Genomic DNA, 18,464 nt, shown 5'->3' with positions numbered 1-18,464 from the left:
CTAAGTGAGGCTGATCGCTCTTCCTAGCAAAAAGCAGCTGAAATATTGTCTGCATCTCCCTGAAAAGGCTCCACTGGCTGCCACATCCCTAGGGCCACATGAGGTCCCGTCTGATTTGATGGAGTTACTGCCAATGGAAAAAGACTTCCTGGTGAAGACTATCATCCCTTTCTCCCACTCCCTACTTGCCACCAAAAGGTTTGGCCCAAACCAGAGAGCTGTTCTGAGAGCACAAATTCCATGGTCACCACAGGCCCTTTGACCAAATCTCTGCAATAGGACTGTTCTTCCCAGTGAGATTCCATCTGGGATTGGGATTGGGATGGGGTGGGGAGAGCCTCTAAGGGCCGGCCCAAAGCAGTGGAGATGAGTGAACACATAACGCAGGATCTTTCAATTAAAGTGATGGAAAGAGTGGCGGCTCAATGTGGTCCTGAGAAAGGCAGAAATCAACACAGGGCAAATGCAACAGAGACCCCAAAGAAATGGTCAAACTGAACACGTCTGGGTGCTCTGGGGCTGTGTTGTCTTCCAGTCATAATCCAGCCACTTCCATAGGAGCCAGCAGGGAGGGTCCGTCTAGTTTTCGGGTCACTGATTTTGTGGCTATTTCTTTTTTTAAAGAGGGAGCCTTAAATGTAATTTGTTTTTTTCTTAATAATACACTTTCTATTTAATGCTGGAAGTCTTTAGTATTGATCTTGAGGTGAAAACATCAACAACATTTCCTTTTAAACAAAAATGTAATTTTTTAGTATCATACAACAGTTTGATTCTCTATATACCATTCTAGGGTCATTATATAAATTTTCTGAGGAAAAAAATGGCAACAATTGTCACTAACACCTACTTTTACATTAAACACAATGATCGATGAAGATGTGTGAGATGAATTACATTGAAAGCACTCTCGTTCACAAGGGACATTCGCCTTTTCTGGGTTTTGTTCAACATTAGGATCCCGTTTATTATACTTGTGTTTTGATTTCAAAAGTTAACTAAAGCCTTCAGCATGGCAAGATCAACTTGTTGGCTGGGAGGAAAACAATTTCTAAAGTAACACTTGAGTTTCAACAGCTATCACTGGATCTTTCGGGAATACAGGTAGGCGATCATAGACCACATTGTACTGTTTTTCATGATAATGTTCATAGAACATGGTGCGTTATCATTTTCAACCATATTCTCAAATTTATACATAATCTTTTATTAAAATTATATTCATAATGTGGTGAAATGATGGCACTATAGCTCTGTATTATGTATTGGCTAGAAGTGACTGAAATAAGTTAGCATGATTAACACAAGTATTATAAACCGTTTTATTTTTCTTCACATGTACAATATGTAAACATGGCTTGTCTTCTGCATTTCGGGATGGAATGTCATCTGCATGAAAACTGAATATATTGCACTTAGTCATGTAGCGTAAACAGGTAACACTCCATCAGATCCAGCAGCAGGCACCTGCTCCACATGACAGAACCTTCTTTGGAACACGGAGGACCAAACAGGAGTTCATACTGTTCCCACTTCCAATCAGTGTGGGTTAATTTGCTCACCTAGGGATGGTTTAGGCCAAGATTCTTGGGGGTTTTAAGATAAAAATAAGTATACAAAACATATGAAAAATTAATCCAAATCCAGTGAATACTTTGAGAATCTGGGATCTGAAATGGATTATTGTCCAAATTTATCATTTGTTGTTATATATTTTGCACAAGTTGAAGCAAATGGGATAGAACACATCAGCTGCCAGTAGATATACACGTGTGATAGGTTGGCGTGCACGTGTGTGTGTCACATCTCTTCTTCCCAAGGAGTATACACCAACTTTGCTTTCCTGTGGTTAATCCTAAGAGCAGTTCATCTTAAATAATACATCATTTGTAAAGTCTAAAATGCCAATATTTGCAAATACATTTGTTTTTAACATACTTTAGTGAATACAGGAAGAAGCATCATTATTGTACACTACTCAGGATTTAGGTATTTATTTAGGTAGAAAAAATGCTTTGAACACTCTGGGGAAATGTTTCACTTATAGAAGAATATTTCAGGGAAGTTTTTCTTTTTTGCATTTTTCAAGGATATACATTCGTACTGATTTTTGCTTCCAAATATATTTTAAGGCTGTTTGGTAAAATATATACCAGATATGAGGCTCAATTTACAGGGTTTTGTTCTTACAGGGAATTCTTAACTATTCAGCTTTAAAAAACTAAAACTTTGAAGCTAAACATGCTTTAATATCAACTGTGCTCCAATGAACCCCATGCTTCATGGAATGGAGAATATGAGGAAAACGAAAAACGGTGGGCTTAAAGAATGCCCCAGTTGTGTAATTACCGCGCTGGATGCTCTTGATAACATTATCAGGCTGCAGAGAAGCTGGGTGCATTTTAAAGTGCGAGTCAGGTGAGGACAAAGTGCTACAGGTCATCAGCCTTCCTGCCCGCGGCCGAGTACACGGTACTCCGGAAGCAGCGGGAGGAAGACCTGGGGTTTGGGTGGAAACGTCTGTCTTCCATGCAATCCTGCTTTGACCTTGAGTTACAGTGAGAACTCTGATTTGGGACCAAGTGGATAAATTTGATAGGCTCTTCCTTTGAAGATGTGTCTGCATAGCAATACACAAGTCGTGTTGGAGCGATGGTCACTGCCTGCGTCTAAATTTAATTAGACAAACGGAAAGCCTTCTCGTTAGAGTCCTTCCTGGTTTTCTCTGGCGCCAATCAGAATCATGAAAACTAATTACTTAAAGTCTGCAGCTGGAAATCACAATATGTGACCTTTTTTTTTTGTCATGTCTAAAACAGGCAAGAAATATATTCTTGACTTGAGCAATACTGCATAGGACAAAAGAATTCTGGAAAAATACAAATGTAAACTACATTTCTTCTTTACCATTTAAACTGAGATATACTTACCACTCACATTCATATTTCTTAAACTTTTTACAACATCACAACTGTCGTTTTAAACAAGCAAAGTTTTTTTTTTTGTTTTTTTTTTTTAAGGATACCCTGGAAAGTCAACTGATAGAGCAGTTTGAGAATATATATACATCTACAAAAAACCACGTGTCACATGAATGGGGAAACTTAAAGACAAACCGTGTGTGATGTTTTAAGTTACAAAGGAATAAAAAATACAATGACTCTTTCAACAGAGTGAGCACATTTTTTTTTCTTTCTACTCCTGCTACAGAAGAGCTAGCTTTTCTGAAAGCTCCGATCTCCTCTCATCTGTCACTCCCTGGTGTGAATGAATATTCAGCTTAGTTTTGATTGTGCAGATTCTGGGTTTTTTTTTTTAAAGGGTTCAGACTTCTACACTCCCACGTTTCAGGACAACCACATGGTGGGGAGTTTGGTGGCTGTAAGATCCCTTCTCACACCATAAACTTGGCACAGGGAACCTAGTGACGGGTCAACTGGATTCAGGGAACAGTAATCCTGGTTAGAGGGGGTGGGGGTCTTTCTCTCCTGCACTTCACGCTGTAGCACCTTCCACTTGGGGTATCTAATGCCTCTAGTGAGTGGTGAGATGCACCCATTTATAGTTATTTGTTATTCTTGCCTCTAATTATCTCACAATTTATAAAAATATAAATAACAAAATGTAAGCTGGGTTCCATCTCAAGAGGTGTTTCTCGTTATCCTCTGAGAACAGAGGGGATAAGTCAGGTGTCCCCACGCCCATCCATCATCGCCGACTGCAAGTCAGACCATCCGGTGGGAAAAAAGGAGTCGTTCTGGCCGGGAGCTCGGCAAACTGCGGAAATCAAAAGCCTTCCAGTGTGTTTATGGCACAAAGAACACGACAGCGAGGGCGTATTTGGTGGAGAGACGACACAGAAATGACCAGGTGGGGAGAAACTGTACAAGCGTTTTGTGGAAAACAGAAGAAAAGACAGCAGGGGAGAGTTGCCGCTGTCGGTCCCTAGAGCCGGGTCTGGGCCTCCGGGATGTAGATCTCGATGCTGTCGGCCCGCTCCGTGGCAGAATTCTGTCGGAAGGAGGCGGCCCTCTTGGCAGCCATGAGCCGTCGTCGGGCCTCTTGACGCTGTCTGTCGGGCAGGTCCAGGGACTTTTCTCTCGTGATGGGAAATTTCCCTTTAGGGGGCTTCTTTGGTATCGGAGGGGGGACCTTTCTTTCTTCCTGAAAAGCGGCACAAGCCAAAATTGGGGGGAGAGTCAGAGGAGAGCAGCACCAGTGCACAGACTCTGTCCCACGGGGTGGGGAGTGCCCTCAGAGGGTGAGCTGCTCTGACATTACCCATCTACGCAAATCTGCCCTTCTCCTGACTCCCACAATCACAGCTTGCCTTCTGCATGGTGCATACTTTCTGTAACTTCCCTCAAATTCTTCAAGGTCAGGGGAGGAGTCTGGCAAAGGGGTTACAAACAAGGAAATACACTCCACACATTAACATTTAACATCTCCTTCTTCTTAGATTTAGTTTGACGTTGTTGCTAGATTAACACTTACCATGTCATCGCTGAGCATTGGCAAATGCCCACAATTCCAAGCTCTTGAGATGCCCCTTGACATCCCTGTCATGGGCTATAGTCTGTTCAACAAACTCTGGAATTCCAAGGATGCTCATGAAAACCATTGTACATGGGTGTCCTAGGGAACCATTGGCCAAATTTTCTATTGTGGGCCTAAAACCTCTGACATTAACAATATTTATATATATAATGAGTTTTCTCCTGCTTGGTAAAAAGAGGGAAATAATTATTTCTGACCCTTACCTCATGTTCTCAAACAAGTCACACCAAAATAGGTGTATGCTGTTTTCAGAAAGATAAATTCTACAATTCGGCAGCAAATGCAACACATTATGCTTGCAACCATTCTGGGGAAAGGTCTGTGTCCCAAACTGTGTTGTGTTATGTTGTGTTCATCCAAACTAACAGAGTAGGACCTACCACCGACCCTCCTTCCTAATGGATGGAGGGCAGGAACTCTGCCGAGACAATTCTCTCCTTCCCAGGAATGGGTATACTATGTAGGGAGCCAGAAACCTTCCTTTTCTAAGCAGATATCTAGCTGTTGGGGAGGAGGGGCACAAACCCACCACTGTGTCTTTTTCCCTTCAGCCTCCACAAAAATCCAAAGGGGGCCAGGTGTGCTTGGACGCTGGGGGAAGGAAGCAGCAGCCATGCGAGTTCAGGGGGGACACATGAGGCAGATCCCAATGTTGTGTAATATGGTTTTTGGCAGGAAGATTGTTTTGGTGTCTGCAACTTTGTTCCCCTTGCTTATTTTAAAAAGACTTGGACCAGAAGCAATGAGTCTCTCTGGACTTTCTGGTATGCGTCCCAACAATGGGGTAGGTAATTCATTAAGCCTCTCAGCTCCTCCCAAAGTTAATTCTTGCATTAGCACATGACTGTATTTACCTCTTTCCTCCTCTCTTGGTGGCCTCTGAAATATGGGGCTGTAAGAAAAGCACACTAACAATCCTCGAGAGAGTCTCCTTTTTAAGGGGGCTCACACCCTCCAGGCGTCCTGCGGTAGGAGAGAGTTGAGCAGGTGTCTTGTGGATCCAGGGAGTAGTGGCAAGAAGTGTGTCTGAAGGATACGGCACGGGGCCTCAGTGGTGTTAAAGAGCTGCTCATTATCTGGACTGGGGGGGCTATATCCTCAGTAAGAAACTGTTTCCTTTTGAGGACCGTTCTCCACGTATAGCTTAGGTAGAAGGGTAGCTATCAATTACTGAAGAATGAAAAATAGGAAGGATTATTGTATATCTTTAGGTTAGTTTAGTAAGTTCTATGCTTAATATTTTATTAGAATAACTGTTTCATTCGGAACCATTACTTAGGCTCTCCTTCACTTTAAAACCAAACCATAGACCACCTGGACATGCTTACATACCATTTATGGCTCACGTACAATCTATGTACTCGCACACCCCCTGCCCCTGTTATCTGTGGTAAGAGGGACTTTGTTAGTGATCCGTGATGGCATCTATGGCATCTAGCCTGGAACTCCACTAAGACCTTCAACGACACCTTTTGGGGAAGAGTAGATGATAACGATGGTGGCTTTCATTCCAATGATCTAGATATACATCCTCAGCTATATATTAAACACCACTGCCCAAAAGTACGTTGGATTAATTTTCTTTAACATTTTATTTTAATTGATAACATCTGTCTAGAAAAGTCAGATTATAATTACTTAGAACTTCTCTAAAATGTGTTAGGAAATCAAGACGTTTATTGCTAATTCAGACCTATCTGTTAGCCCCATGAAGATGATATCTTCAGGGAAGAAGTGAAATCATAGGGTTCAAATTTAATGGAAATTTTAAACCTATGTTCAGGGCCAAGGCTGACAGATCTACAGGAAGTTTACATCATCAAACTGTTCAGTAAAGTTCACAATGTCTTCTTGTCTTCAACTGCAGCTATGCAACTAGAAAGTTGACCTGAGTGGAAGACAGTCATTGTACCCAGACCTGAAACTTCCCTGTCGGAAATCATCTTCCTACAATCCAAACAGAGGTTTGATGAAAATAATTCAGAGGACAGATCCCTAAGAGACGTGAGACTAGAGATTTACATGTGATTTTTGGGTAGTGTCTTCTCTGAATTGTCTATGGCCAAGAGACACAGCAATAGAGAAACTATTTCCTCCACATGGCCAATGACTTAACTCCATCCAAGTTTATAAACATACATAGATATACAGATATGAAAATGTGATCCTGTATTGCTAACCAAAGACCGGGGACCACCTTATAATGTAGTGTTTGGAGCAGACCATTTCTGCAACTGGATTAGCTCCCAGGAGGCCAACTACAGCGGCGTGCCAGGAAACCACGTGGCGTGGGCATAATTACCTTCCTTTCAGGAGACTCTATGATCTTCCAGTCGTTGAGCTTCAGCTGGTGCAGCTCATCGAACTTCATGCTGACGTCCTCGATGGAAAGCTGCAGCATGTCCCAGTACCCTGCAAGGTCCTGGGACGTTGGTCTCGGCATGGCGCTGGGGTCCTGAGAACACATGCGGAATGGAATTTAGAGCCACGACAGTCTCCAGCTGGGAGAGGGCTTGGGGTGGCTGCTCTCTCCCACATGTGCCTTTCAAGGGATCGGATTAGGGAGAAGCCTGACTAATCCCAATTCTGATGCAAATATTCAGGAGGGCCCAGGATGATTCAATAACGGTTTACTTTACACAAGTATTTGCTAACAGTTTAAAAACATGAAAAGGCTATGTCCTGTATGATTCCAACTTTAAGACATTCTGGAAAAGGCAAAACCATGGAGACAGTAAAAAGACCAATTGTTGCCAGGGATTAAGGGGGAGGGAGGGATGAACAGGCAGAGCATGAGGATTTTTAGGGCAGTGGAACTACTCTGTATGATTCTACAGTGGTGGACACATGTCATTATCCATTTGTCCAAACCCATGGAGTGTACAACACCCAGAGTGACCCTAATATAAACTGTGGACTCTGGGTGATGATGACATGTCCATGTAGGTTCATCAGTTGTGACAAATGTACCAGCTGGTGGGGATGTTGATAGTGGGAGAGGCTGTGCATGTGTTGGGGGCCGGGGGCATATGGGAAATCTCTGTACCTTCTGCTCAATTTTGCTGTGAAGCTAAAACTGCTCTAAAAAAAGTCTATTAAATGTCTATATATGTAGTACATTCATTCATTGTTTCATTTTGAAAAGGCTTTCTTAGAACCTGGGAATGGTGGTAAATATTAAAGTTTTTAAAAGCATCACAGTTCATAAAAGCAATAGGGGCCTGCGTTTTTGGTCACCTGTTGGATCATTCAGAAGCCTGGTGCTCAGGACAGGGATTACGAGGGTCTGCTGCGGTGTTGGCAGTGGTGGGGCTGTGATGATAATGGGCTTGGACTACTCCTATTTCCTTCTGATTGTTCCCTGACGGGTCCCAGCTCTAATTCTGACTGTCAGGGACAGCCTACACACGCACCATGTATTTGCTTTGCTCCCACGTGGAGGGAGGATAGACACGTCATCGCATGAAGGGACAAAACAGTCTCATAGACGGCTTCCCCGATCTCAGAAGGTACAGGTGATGCCACAGAGCCACAGACTGGCAGCTCGTGGGCCAAATGTGGCCCAAAGATGTGTTCTGTTTCTCTGCACATTGCACAGTTTCAACGAGCTGTCTGCATTTAAAGTTGGGTGATCACAATATCAGAGCGCTGGCCGCCCAGCCCATTCCCACATCACACAACACTGGCGGAGTGACCGCAGCCCGGCGGGCACCTCTCTGGTACCTCAGCCCCACGTCCTCCGTCTGATGCAGGCTGGCTTCTCTTGGTCCCTTCACCTGCCTATAGGCATGTGAGTTTGCAACCATGGGTTAAGGGTATGGATTTTTCTGCATGTGGTTCCTTTGATTCAGTGGGAGGCTGTCTCAGATTAAACAGGCAGAGAAATTTCTGGTGGATAAGCATTTATCTAAATTTGCTTAAAATGTGCAATTTTCAGTTTACTCATAAGTTGTTCACATTAAGCACAACACAAACTTCTGTTTGGTTTGGTGTAAGCTTCCTTTAACCTGTGTCTTAGCCTATTCTGGCTGCTATGACAAGAATATCACTGGGGGGCTTGTGAACAACAGAAATTTGCTTCTCAGGGTGCTGGAGGTTGGAAGTCCAAGATCAAGGTGTCAGCAGATTCTGTGTCTGGTGAGGCCCGCTTCCTGGTTCATAGACAACATCTTCTCTGTGTCCTCACATCGGGGAAGGGGCTGGGAGCTCTCTGGGGTCCTTTTATAAAGGCACTAATTCCATTCGTGAGGACTCCACCCTCATGACCCAATCTCCTCCCAGAGTGCCCCCTCCTAACACCATCACCTTGGAGGTTAGGATTTCAACATGTGATTTTGGGGGGACACACACATTCAGTCTATAGCAACCCAAGTTGACATCCATATCAAAATGATTGCTTTTGATCCCAATCTCATTCTGAGTACGCAACCAGATGGTGGCCAGTGCTAACAGAAAGGGTCGGAGGGTAAGAACTGCCACCTGAAGCGATTGCAGAAAACGCCCTCACCTCCTCATCCTCAGAAGTGAGAATTGCGATTCCAGGCGGCTTTCTGCTCTGTTGAGGCTCGTTCTTCTGTTGAGCCACAAGAGGGCCACCTCAGCCGTGCGGATCCCCAGGAGCAGAGGCCTCCCAGGTCCAGCGAGGGTTTCACAGGACCAGGCCACGCCGAGCGGGCAGCTCTGGCCCAGAGACAAGAGAGCCCACTGGGCTTCGGGTTTTTCACTTTGTGTATGAATCTGAACTCAACCTCTGCTTGTGAAGAACAAGAAAACAAACTCCTGTGTTGGGGCCGCGTCCTGTGTGAGGACAGAACAAGGAGCCCGAGGGCTCCACGGTCGGGGCAGGGTCACGTTGGTGGGAAGAGGACTTCTTACACCAAAAGACGCATCGTTGGGTCCCAATTTGAGTTTCTAAGTGAGGTTTGTGTTTCCTTCTTCTGGAAGACTTCACAAATATGGCGAACTTTCTTTTTTAGGTTCAGGCGTCACGGTGCCTGATGTGTGGGAAGGAAGCAGAGTGGCTGCTCCTGTCAAGTCCCAAAGGTCGGACTGCTGGGGTCTGGTCACGTCCTCAAAGAGAAAATCTAAAGAAGCGTCTGGGCGGCGGAGGTCAAGGTTCCCGTCGACGTTTGTCCTCACCGTCACTCCATGAGGCTGACAGAGCAGCCTCTGGGCTCCCCTGGAAGTACAGCCAGGAGCTGGTCCCATGGCCTCTATTCTTTTCTGGGGGAGGTGGTTGCATCTGTATCCACTGGACATTCAGATACCCTGATATGTTTATAAATTTTTCTTAAATGTCAGTGGTGTATCATGCCACACTCTCCCAGCAAAGTGACACAGCACTCGAAATTCTTGTTAAACTGCGGTCATGTAGAATTCACTTTGCACCCTGGCTCCGACACCTAGGGTCCCTGTGATATGGCCCCTGATGCTCCCAGGCTCTGGAGCGTTTCCTTGCATGCCGGTGGTATACAGAGAACGGCTGAGAAGCCCGAGCACACGCCCTGTGGATCTTGTTCAAACGCAGAGTAGACCCACAGGTGTGAATGCGATTCTGCATTTCTACTAAGCTTGCTGGGGATGCTGCACTGCTGGTCCAAGAAGCACAAGCATCAACCTACAAGCTCAAGGGCAGACCCTCTCCAGTGTCGTCTGCATGCTGGTTATGTGATGAATCACCCATACGTCTTTACCTTGAAGAACGTCTGCTCTGTGAAGTCTACCTTAAATGTCCAGGCAGGTTCTGACTTATTTTTCAGAGTCATTCCTTTGACTTGAAATTTAGTTACCAACCTAAAGCTTCCAGCAACCAGCAATGCTGCTTTTAATTGTGGGCAATTTGGCTTTGATAAGCAAGACATCTGCTTATCCTTCCAGCATCCCTCCCCTGCCAGGCCTGTCTTAGACAACCCCCACCCTCCTCCAACAAATGCTTCAGAGTTTTTTTTTGTCTAATCCTAGATAGAAGCCAAAATAAAAGGAAGTAGCCATGTCAAATATTTCAAAATTCAAAAGCATTTTTTTAAGGTTAATATGAAGTGCAATCTGACATATATAAGAGGCATCAAAAGTATTGGGATGGATAAACTTTAAGTCTAATATTAGCTGCATCTGGCAGAGAGGATGTGAACATTTTGTGGGCCTGAATGACGTACCTCTGCTACTCATAGGACGGGCACTGTAGACGACCATTTCCTAAAGACGGTGACCACCTGTGCTTACGGACTCAGTGAGACACGGCGCAAGCTCTTTAGTGGCCTAAATCAGTACTTTAAAGATGATAATTAAATAGATACTACGGAGGAGGCTATTTACGGAGGAGAACACGCCTGGTAAGCATGATAACTGAATGTCTCCACAGCTCTATGTCTCCATCTGTTCTCGCTTTTCAAATGATGATTATCACTTCATGTCATACGGACATGTTCGTAACTCTTTAAATTTCATGATGAACTTTAATGGAGTTAATTGGAGAATATTAGAGAAAACATACTTTTTAACAAACCCAATTAAAAGGGGTGAACTGGCAACTCTGATGTCCTGTGCTTCCTTTGATGTAGAAGAACATCCTCTAGGTTCACGTGTCTCTTCACAAATTAAAAAGCAAAACAAGACAAAATCAAATCACTCAGCACCGTTGCTACGTGCACGATGCCTAGAGGGACCTATTTGCATTTTAATGAAAATGTTTGGTCTGAAGGAAATCAATGCATAGATTATAAAATAGCCTATAAAGTAATATGTATACTATTTAGCAATTTCTCTGAATAAAATTAAGTGAATACTTTGTTTAGTAAGATAAATACACACACATATATTCATACATAGATATAGTGTGTATATATATATGTTCACATATGTATATGCAAGTATATTGAACATATATATAAATATGTGTATATATACATGGTTTTCTTTCCTTTGATTTTCAGGAAGATCAGAACTAAGCTTAATGCCAACTATATTAATAACCTAGTTAATGGAATACTCATTTCACTCCTGACTATAAAATATGAAGCCCAAATTATTTCTAAAATCTCTGTAAATGTAGTTGTTTGTGTTTTATTCAAGCCACTTCATATTACTGTCTTTATTTGTGACCTTAATTTTCATTTCCTTTGTTAAGTTCTCGGTGGAAATCCAGCTGCCAAGAACATCTCACAGCACAGGGGACATTTCTGTCTTCCCACCCAGCCCTGCTCCCTCTTCCCCCAACACTCCTGCAGCCTCTTTGCCTGGGGCCATGTTTAAGGGTCCCCAGAACCCAGAAGCACCCTCTCTTCATTCAATAGTCTTACAGGCATCTTAAACAAACAGGAAAGCAGCGAGAAGGTAAAGAGAGTGCGTTCAGCTTGGTTATAAGGACCTGAGGTGACCTGAGGACTCACTTACCATATTCTGTTGGCAAAGCCAATAAAACTGCTGGAATTTCTGGGACATCAGAAGCTGGGCACTCCCCACAGCACTCCTGATCTTACCGAGAACTGTGCAAAGACACAAACAGGTTTAAAACTGGGTCAGTCAAAAAACCAAAGATAAGCATTTCACTGGGTGTGCAGCTATCATCTCCTCTGATGGGGTCACAGCTTTGCATTCATTGTGGGGACACGTCCACGACTGGATTTTCTTTCACTCTGCTCATTCCTGATTCACGATAATAGCTTTGGTAGATCCCAACTCATGTGATTCTCAAAAGCACTTAGGAATCTGTTGGAATACATTGTTTACCACTATACCCCGGGCCCGTTTATCTCTGATAAGTGTTATTGCCTAAGCAACAATTTAAAAGTTATTCATAGACTTGACACCGCATCTAGCTCTTACAGCCAGAAATGGATTATTCCCACCTGCTCAATTTCGTCTTCTCTGTTGGGGGTCCCTCAAGACTGTTTGCAGCACACAGATAACAACTAACCAGACCAGACACTTTCAAACTCAGATAGCTGCTAGTGACTAGTTCAGTCCATCGACTCTGGCTTTCACATGAAGAGAGCCATGGCCAGCTTGTATCTGCCAACGCCGGGCGGGAATGGTTAAGGAGATCTGTTGTTCACGAGAGCAGAGGTGAGAGAACCATCCCCACTCACATGATATTTGTGTGCTTATGGTTTATCTACTTCAGGGTGGAACATTCACGTACTCAAGGTTTCATCTAGAGAAGACAGCGAGTAGAGCTCAAAGACCCAAACAGCAAGCACATGAGTCTCCTGGGGGTCTTGTTACGAGGCGGATTCTGACTCAGTAGGTCTGGGGTGTGGCCTGAGACTGTGCATTTCTCACAAGCACCAGGGCTGCCCGTGCTGGTCCACGGGGCACCCTTGACTATCGAAGCTGTAGGGATTGTCCACAGAGGCGGAAACTGAGGTCCAGAGAAGTAAACTCAATTCCATGAGCTTTCTCACATAATTTCCACAAGCATTAGTAATTTTAACGGGCAGTCTCCAAACCAATTATTTGTCAGGCTCATTCAATGTGTGTTAGAATGCGGCATTAAAGATTCTGATGTCTTGACAGCCAAGCCACGCTGCCGCTGTCTTCCCTTTCCTTGGCCTCACTCCAGGGGAAAAGGAATAATCACAGACGGTGGCTGGAAAGCGCCTTAATATCCACATAAAGAAATGCTATGAGGCTATTGAAACTGATGTCCCAGAAATAAACCTACTAGTGTGAAAAGATGCTTAAGACAAGCTGTAATGTAAATAAGTCAATCCCAAAACAGCAGGTACAGCACAGCATTCATTTTCTAAAAACGAGGGTCTGGCACTACATATAAAGCGTTCTGAAAAGTGATTTTCTCCTGCGTAAGATAATGGACTTAGAAACGTCTTCATTTGTCTGTATTTTCTTATCTTCTGTAATGAACTCAGATTGTTGTTCCCCAAAGTTTTCTTACGAAAAATGTCACACATACAGAAAATTCGAGAGAAAAGTCTCACAAGCACCTCTGTCCCGTCACTTAGAATCAGCAATTAGCACCCTGCCACACGAGCGGGTTGATTTCTCTGAACCACCTGAAGATGAGCTGGAGCCAGCACGTCCCTGCCATCGTCCTGTACAAGCCCAATGTCATTATCATGCCTAAGAAGTTAATAAATCCCTAATAGCATCTAATTCTAGATTGCTTCTAGGATATTAAAAAAGAGTTTAAAAAATGTAACTTTTAATAAAAGTGACTGTTAGATCATACTTTGGCATCCTTTTAGACTCAAAAAAAGAAAAAATGGTACATCGTCATGCATGGTGATACCTGGCCCTCTGTCTTTTACAAATCCACTTCATGAGGGGCTTGCACACCACCCCACCCCACCCATCCTGCCCACCTCCTTGATCTGATTTGTCAGCGTCTGGCAACGGGGAGGGGAGTGACACACACACAGGAAGGAAGCAGGAGCCCCCGAAGGTGGCGCAGGGTGGAGAGTAAGGGATGGGCTCGGTTCAGGATTTAACATGAAGTGGAGGAAGGCAGTGGGATTGGAGCATTTCCTAGAAGGGGTGAAAGTCCTTCAAACTTTGTCCACATTTTGATCCCCAAACTGAACACGTTTCTGCAGCTCTGGTCTCACTGCTCCGTGTGGAGGAACTACCTTTGGTTTTGAAATGTTGAATTTCCATTGTAAACCCCATTACCTGAATGACTGATGAAAACATGTAAAGAGACTCGTCTTAATCAAGCTGTCCCTGCAGGAATATATAGGAGTGACGAATAAATGCGCTTCTTTTTACTGAGTCTATGCTTTCTCAAATGGCAATTAAAAAGTCAATCAGTTTTATACAATTTGAAGTTTTAATCCCTAATTTTCATATTCTTCTTAAAATGTAATTCAACGGAAACATTCACATAAAGTACTTCACTTTATAATCTTTAGCACCACACGGATAGATGGGCACTATCTTGGTGTTGATTGAATGTAGTGAAGGGTTATTATAAAGGGTAGAAATTGATTATTGCTGGGAGAGATCATGACTGTTGAAGAGTGTAGCTAATGATGTGATGGCTAAAGGCAGGAGGATTTTGCTGTTCACGGAACGGGGATGATTCTATCTGAAACCTATCATGTAAATAGCTTCCGATAATTGCAAAGAATTCAAAGTGAAAATTCAATTCATTTTTTTGCATTATACCTCCCTAATTTTGTCATAGTTTAGACACTTTTTCTTTCAAGAGCTGCAGATAAGGACTAATGCTCATCAGAATGCAGATTTACAAAGACCCTGATACAACCCTCGCCTTTGATGTACAAAGAAATTTGATTAACTTACTTGCTCCTTTAATTTATTCTTCATATGTCTACAATTTCCAATTCTACCTAAATTTGCTATGAAACGCCAGGACAACATTTACACTATCCTTTTCTTCTAAAATTTGAAGTGGATTTTTGTAGACTTTGCAGAACGTTGGAAATGATCATTTGAATATTTATTACCTCCTGATCTCCCAGGATTCCTTCGTGACTAATGTCGTAGAGCAGGTGTGGAGAAATTGCTGCTTCCACGACTCTCCTCCCTTCCAGATCTCAAGCTTGACCATTTTCCTATTTATCGAGCACACTTTTCCTTTTATGCTCCTGTTTCCCCATGGTCATTTGGTGGTTGGGAAGTGTGGGGACATCTCCATAGGGCACTTACCACATATTTAGCAAGAACCTGGGCACAATCCCTGGTTTGTGTCTGCTATCAGAAGTCTGGAAGCAGTGGCTGCTCTATCAAGCTATACAATACGTTGGATCCCTGAGGCTCCTATAACCAAGTGCCCGTAACATCTCTTCTGCTCAGAATGATCATCATTATTTCTGATTCTCCAATTTGTCCTCTGCTCTGTTGATCTGAGACATCCTGGGCAAACTGCAGACATAGCTGCAGCTTCTCTCTGGTCATGACCTCCTCATCCCCCTGCATTAGGATGTGGTCCATGCATTCTCAGGTCACTCTGAGCTATCTGTCATTTCCTCTTCCCTGTGCTGACTGCAGCTAGACATCTCCCCACTCCGGAGATCATGGCACCTCAGCATGGATGAAGGTCTGGGAGACCCAACGCCATACATCTAATCCTAACTCTTGTGTAGTATGGTCTGTGAACCTGTTGGTCCGTCACTCACTGTGTAAAAGGAGTCCCTTAGACGAGAAAATCCTAAAGCCCCCCCGGCTCTGTGAGTCTGGTTCGGTGTATCTGACCAGCTGATATTTAACATTAGCCATTTTGGGCAGAGTTGTTTTGGGGCAAGAGAACTTCTCAACACCTTTCAAAAGACCCCATTGTCAAGTTCATCATATGATTCATTCTCTGTGAACTTATTGAATAAGATCTTTGTAGCTTTGGAACAATTTCTTTTGTTTCAGAAAACATACTGTTTTTTTCATTTCACTCTATGCCATTTACCTGTTTGGTTAAACATAATTAATACAAAAATCCCCAAACACTAGTCTAGTAACGGTTTACAATCCCTACAGAATATATCTATTTATGTACTAACAATAGGAAGCCTATATTAATATGACTTAACCTACACCAGTATTTATGCGGGTTCACGACAGTTTTTATTAACCACAGAGGATTGAATGAATCTAAATTCCTTCAATCAGTTCAGTGAACTGTTATTATAAAATTACAGTTTGGGAAAAAATAATTTTACGTAATGGAAATTTCAATATTTGTGCTCAGAGCTTTGATTTAACAAGCCATTTAATTTAATCTTTACTTTTAAAAGTGCTGAAGCCAATAACCCTGTATATCTGTTCTTAAAATTAGGACTAGAATAGAAGGTTACCTTACCTTTTAAAAGTTATTAGGGAAAAATCTAAATGTGATTAATATGGTGCGAGGCACACAGAGGAGATACATAATAAGTGTTTTGCCATCTTTGTCCACAAAAAGATCAAGATATCTGGGCAACTTTAGAAAAGAAATGAGGAAAATCACAAAAGGATCAAATGGGGTCTATTCTCTGTTCCTTATGTCCAAGGCTCACAGCAATGCAGTAACATATAGTTATGAAATAGCGGTGGCAAAACCCACGTCAAATCAAAATTATTTAACTGGTATCTACAGAACGGGGAGGGCACAGGACACTCCCAGCCCCTAAATGAGGGCGACTGAAGGATTTGCTGGGATTCTCAATGCTACGCTTTTAGGTAGGTGTGAGTAGGAGTGTGAATACCCTGTTTATTAAGACTGCCCATCTCTTCCCTCCTCCTAATTCTCCATGCAGAGGGGAGGGCTTTGTACCAGGCATAAGTGCATCAAATACCACCCCTGCATTCAGGGATCCTAGATCTCAAATGACAGCAGAGGGGCAGAGCTTTGAGAAAACACAAGGCTGTCCCATCCTTTGAGAAACGCACATCCCTAAGGGAGTGGAGGACGGCAGAGCCAAGGGACGGAGAGGTCAGCAGCCCAGTCTCTCCTCGAGGCCAGCGGGAGGTCCAGATTAAATGAGGGTCCTCTTATACAGGGGCTCCGGGCTCCACTTCTTTGCCTAGGCTTGTGCCCTCGAAGCTCCTTTCTCTCCTCTTGCCCCACCCGCCCGACCAAATCCTGCTTGCCTTCACGGGCCAGCACAACGCCGCCTTCACCACGAAGCCTTCTCCGAATTTTCCTCGTTGAAAGCACATCTCACATCTCTGAGGTTTTAAAGCACTTTGGCTGCACTTCTCTAATTACACTTCATATTTCCCACTCGCCACGCGCAGTCTTGCTCTGGCCTTACTTCACCCCTCTTAGTTACTGCAGTCAGTGTCTGGACTGTATCTTGTTCATTTTTGCATCAACCTCCAGTCTATTGGACAGTAGCTGGATTATGGTACGTATTCAATAAGTATCTGTTGGATGTTCATAGTAATGAAAGAGACCAGAAGAAGATCCCAAAGATTCAAAAAAGGGTTTAAAAAACTTGTTTAGGGAAATACAATTGAGGGGCAGCAGAAATCCACTTTCCGCTCTCAAAGAAAAACTTATTCTCCAGATGCCTAATAATAAGGCAACTGAAATTTAAATACTGTATATCTTATTGTATTGAATTAAATACTGTATATCTTATTTGGGTCATTGTAGGTCATTAAATTGAATTTCATATACAGAGCACTTATGGCATTATTCTTAGAATTTTCTTGAATGCCCCCAGTGACAAGAAAATCATGACTTAGAATGACAATGCTTTAGCGCTGAAGCCTGTTGTTAGATCTTTCATGATTAGCTTGAGCAAGAAGGTGCCTCCTTTAAACTTTCACCTCTGAATTTCCAATGGCTATGGCTCGATGACCTCAGTATCTATTTTATCGGCTCAGGGATTCTCTCTGGACCATAATGGGTGTCACGGCTACTGTGGATCAGAATGAAGTAAATGGCCAGGAATAGGGACTCCACATTTTCTAAAATAGCAGAAGAGGCAGTGCATAAGAATACAAAGAGGAAGAAAGCAACATCGGGAGGAAGTTTCCAGTAAAGGAACATTTTGATGTAATCACTTCAGACTGCGTAGTGGAAAAGCAGCGCTTTCGACAGCAGACAGCTATAATTTTGAGTCCTCATCCCATCGCTACGCTCTATGGAATCCGGGGCAAGGTATTAACCTCTCTGAGCCTCGGTTTCTTTATTTTGCTAATGGTGACACTACCATCTACCCATCACAGTACGGTGAGCATCTAACGAGGTGTGTAAGCCACTTAACATAGGAGTCGGCAGGTCATAAATGTTCAGAACGTGCCGGCTTAGAGATGTCTTTTTAAAAAATATATATATCTTTTTTCCAACTATAATCTTTGAAAAAACAATGAATAAATATGGGAAATGATGATGAGGTAAGAATTGTTCTGCGTTATCTTACAAATGCAGCAATGACTGACATCTCCTTTTCTTCCACACACAAAGGGAGACCAGAACTTGCAGATGGGTCTGAAATGGTGTAAATTTA

At 43.2% G+C, this 18,464-nt stretch overlaps 1 protein-coding gene across 1 annotated transcript in view; it reads right to left on the bottom strand.

Annotated features, from left to right (window-relative positions):
- Positions 1-3,945: 3,945 nt before the first annotated feature.
- DLGAP2 (DLG associated protein 2) overlaps positions 3,946-18,464 on the bottom strand; it is a 159,137-nt gene continuing 144,618 nt past the window's right edge. The window contains exons 11-13 of the mRNA XM_058524845.1: positions 11,950-12,041; positions 6,860-7,012; positions 3,946-4,164 (exon numbers count right to left, since the gene is read on the bottom strand). Of these exons, the coding sequence (XP_058380828.1) occupies positions 3,946-4,164; positions 6,860-7,012; positions 11,950-12,041 (464 nt within the window). The remainder of the gene's footprint in view (positions 4,165-6,859; positions 7,013-11,949; positions 12,042-18,464) is intronic.

Source organism: Diceros bicornis, chromosome 29 (assembly GCF_020826845.1).
Source record: "Diceros bicornis minor isolate mBicDic1 chromosome 29, mDicBic1.mat.cur, whole genome shotgun sequence".
NCBI lineage: Eukaryota > Metazoa > Chordata > Mammalia > Perissodactyla > Rhinocerotidae > Diceros > Diceros bicornis.
The sequence above is the reverse complement of the archived record's forward strand: the minus strand, read 5'-3'. Positions and strand labels throughout refer to the sequence as shown.